Source organism: Echinops telfairi, unplaced genomic scaffold (genome assembly GCF_000313985.2).
Source record: "Echinops telfairi isolate 266 unplaced genomic scaffold, ASM31398v2 ScPeMD7_2;HRSCAF=8, whole genome shotgun sequence".
NCBI classification, from domain to species: domain Eukaryota; kingdom Metazoa; phylum Chordata; class Mammalia; order Afrosoricida; family Tenrecidae; genus Echinops; species Echinops telfairi.
In genome coordinates, this window is record NW_022103898.1 from 94,073 (window position 1) to 97,817 (window position 3,745).

At 63.6% G+C, this 3,745-nt stretch overlaps 1 protein-coding gene across 1 annotated transcript in view; it reads right to left on the reverse strand.

Moving 5' to 3' along the window:
- Window positions 1–810: 810 nt before the first annotated feature.
- SHANK3 (SH3 and multiple ankyrin repeat domains 3) overlaps window positions 811–3,745 on the reverse strand; it is a gene marked incomplete at its 5' end in the record, with an annotated part of 43,041 nt that continues 40,106 nt past the window's right edge. Inside the window, one exon of the mRNA XM_045290616.1 lies at window positions 811–3,350. Within this exon, the coding sequence (XP_045146551.1) occupies window positions 2,765–3,350 (586 nt within the window). The remainder of the gene's footprint in view (window positions 3,351–3,745) is intronic.

Consider the following 3,745-nt stretch of genomic DNA (forward strand, 5'->3'; position numbering starts at 1 on the left):
GTGGAGAAGCACCAGGCTGCCTGGTTGGAGAGGGTGCCAAGCGGAGTATCTCAGACTAGGTAAGTGATTCACCCAGCTGCAGGCCAGTGGCCTGGCTGGAAGAAGGGGTAGGGGCTGAGTGGCTGTGAGGCACAGAGGTGGGCTCAGGGCAGAGGAACTATGGACCCAGGGCCCTCCAACAGGGGACAGAGCCACATTAGAAGACCTTGCCAGGTTTTGTCCAAAGGCAGGGCCCCGTAAGCATGTACAGAACCTCTGGGGTCACTGGATAGACGGTGGGGATGGAGAAGAACCGACCTTGTCTGAGGACAGCTGCATGTGGAACAGGGGAGGGCGTGGCCAGCCAGCAGGCAGGCAGGATGATTTCTACCCAAGTGGGTGTAGTGGGTAGAAAGAGACAGAGGTCTTGAAGGGAGATGGAACCTTTGCTGCAGAGTGGGTGAGGAGGAAGAGGTGTGGCTCTAGGGACCAATGGGGGAGCAGGAGCCAGGCCCACCAGCAGGGTGCAGCTCCCAGGTCCCCCATGGGGATCTGAGATGGGGTCACCAGCTCAGAGGCCGATGGGCTGTGTATGTATGTGGGGGGGACTGATGGGTTGGGGTGGCGAGCTGAGGGGTTATGTGGGTGCTGATGGGTTGTGGGGGCTATGTGTACAGGGGGCCTGTATTTGTGAGGAGGCAGACTGACAGGCTGGGGGGAAGCAAATGGGATGTTTGTATGTGTGAGTGTGTGGGGGACTTGTGTGACGGATGAGCACCCCAGAGAAAGCAGTGCTCTCATCTCCCCCCAAGGCAGACAGCTGAGACTGGCTTCATTTCTTATAAATTTATTACATAATAATATTATAATAATTATTATCAATAATAATAATAATATAAGAAACATAGATCTCTGTGGGGTGTATCACAACGGCAGGGTCAGGAAGGCCTGGGGCTGGAGCAGGGGTGAAACCCCCATGGAGCTCCATACAAAAGGAGAAGCCCCCTGACCCTGTAAGTTAAAAACCCAAATGGACGGAACCGAAAACCCACAGGTGAGTGAGACTGAGTGTGTACGTGGCAGTCTGTTACAGCGACTGCTGCTGTGTGTGACCTGGCCGTTGGCGACTGGCTAACTGGGTGTGGCTGTGTGCTGGGGGTGGGGCTGGGGACGGAGGGAGGCGCACTCCGGGGCCAGCACAGACCGGCGTGCCGGGGCCCCTGGGCTGTGAAAACTTGTGTTTTCTTTTTTTTAATTTTTTTTATTAAAAAAAGCTAGAAATACAAACAGAAACTTGTGAGTGACGTGGATGGAGCTGAGTCCAGACTCCAACCCCTAGGTTTAAAAACGTCCCAGGGCCCCCCACCCCACAGGCCACTGCTGAATGTGAGGAGTCACAGTACGGGGGGCTGGGCACCCTCGGGGGTCCCCCTGTGGTCCCCTAGAAGCCTGAGGGGGGCTGCCTCCAAGGGGCCCACAGGGACCACCCCAAAGCAGCAGGGCTCAGTAGGAGCCCGCTCAGACTGGAGCAGGTCCCTGGAGAAGAGGCCGGGCAAACGCAGATCGCAGGATCTGGACAGCCTCTCGACTTTCTTTGGAAGAGGCTCGCCCCCCCTGCACACACTCCCGCACGAACACCCACACACCACTCCCACACAAGTACTCCGCGCCGGAACCCACTCCTGCACGCACTCATGTATACACTCCGGTGCGTGTGCGCGCGCGTGCGCGCACGAATGCATGCTCACATCTCAGCTCACGCACCCCTGTGAACCCAAGCACGCACCCCCGCACGTGTCTACAGTCACCACGCCATGTCCCAGGCTACCCCCCAGTGCCACTCCCTTATCCGACACACACAAGAGTCCCACACGCCCAGACGCACCCAGGCTGGTACATGCGCATGGCAGGGACAGGAAACTGGCTTCTCTGCTGTAGTTGCCCGAGAGCATGGGGGCGAGGTTGGACCCCTGCGCAGGGAGAAACCCTGTGAGGAAGATGGCTGGGGGCGGAGGGCAGGACCCTGCGGCCCTCCCCCAGGGCTATGGTCTGGCAGCAGCCCTACGACCCCCTGCCCCGCAGGACCCGGCTGCCTGCCACCCCTCCCCCGCGCAGCACCTTGAGGGGGGGGGCACTACAGCTCAGCGGGGAGAGAGGGCTGAGTCTGGACCCCACGTCGGGCCACTAGGCCCCTGGCCAGCCCCAGACCAGCTGGAGCGCCCCCCGCCCCCGTGTGGGGTCGCAGTGGCAGTGAGGGGCCCCGGCCCGCGGCGGGACCCAGCCAGAGATGGAAGACTTGGCCGCAGCAAGGGGTGAGGGGCTGGAGAGAGGCAGAGGCGAGGGCAGGGGCGGCGGGGAGGGGGCGCGACGCGGACAGAGATATTTGTTCCTTTTCTCGTTCCAAATATAGAGTGGATTAAAATACGCAAGACAGGGGCTCCTTGGCCCCCAACCGAGAATCCCGGTCTCCCCCCCTCCCCCCAGTCACCAAGGCGTGTCCTGCCCTCACATGCTGGACTAGGCTCCCCACTCTGGGGGCGTGGCCTCCAGGAACTGCGCGGGAGGGGTCCATCCGCGGCCCACCAGCCTCCCTGGAGCCCCCCCCCCTTCCTGGCCGTGTGCGGGGTGGGGCTCGGCGGCACTAAGCAATGTACAGGACAAGTCTGAGCATCGGCAAACAGGACAATTCATGCAGCATTCCTGGCCCGGCGCCGTCGCAGGGGGCGGGCCGAGCCCGCGGCCCGGGATGGGGGGCCCTGCCGGCAGGGCGCGCAGTGTGTGGGCGTCAGCTGCCGTCCAGCTGCTTGAGCGCGCGCTCTATGTTCATGCGGTGGCCCACGCGCGTGACGCCCAGTTCCACGAAGTCGTCCTTGGTCAGCGCCGGCAGGTGCGCGCCCTCGATCTCGTGGTCCTCGAAACGGTCGCGGTGCTCCCCCAGGTGGATGCTCTCCAGCCAGTCACCGACGTCGAACTTACTCCAGAGCTGCACCGGCTTCTGCTGGAAGGGCCGCCGCGGACCGGGCGCGCTGGGTCCTGCTGCAGGCGAGGGCAGCGGCGAGGGTGAGGGCGAGCGGCTGCGCGCGCTCACGCTGCGCACCACGAAGCGCACCTCTTTTGGCTCGTGGGGGATGGAGAGGCTGGACGACTTGAGGATGGTGGGGGGCGTGAGGCCGAAGGGCCGCCCAGCGCCCCCTGCGCCCGCCCCCAGCCCCTCCACCCGCTCCAGAGACGCGGGCTTCACCGGGCTCGGGCTTCGCCGCGCCACCGGGTAGCGGCTGCCGGGCCGCACAGTGTAGGAGGCCCCGCCGCCCGGGCCCCCTGGGCCACGCTGCGCTGAAATGGAGCTCAGCTCACCGAGGCTGCTGAAGAGCCTGCGGAGGGAGAGGTGGTCAGGACGGGTGAAGGCGCCAGCAAGGCAGTGGGTGGGTGTGGGTGTGGGTGGGGAAGGGGCCCTGGGAAGCGAGCACTGGGGCAGGTGGGGGTCAAGGCATAAGGCGGCGGGATCCAGTGGGTCCCCTGCCCTTTGGTGTGGGCCCTAGGTCGACGACAGCACCCTGCTCTCCAGGACCACAGGACTAAAGGAGCAAGGGTAGCCAGCCCTCTCCTCTCCACCTGGTTCAAGAGAGCCCTCCAGAGGAGAAGGCTAGTTCCACCCACCCCCACCCCCCACCCACCCCCGCCAGCAGCCCTCGGACCAATACTGCTCCGTCCATCTTCACCCAGCCATGTGGCTTCTAGGGCTGTACCCGCCCTGCTTCCCAGTCGG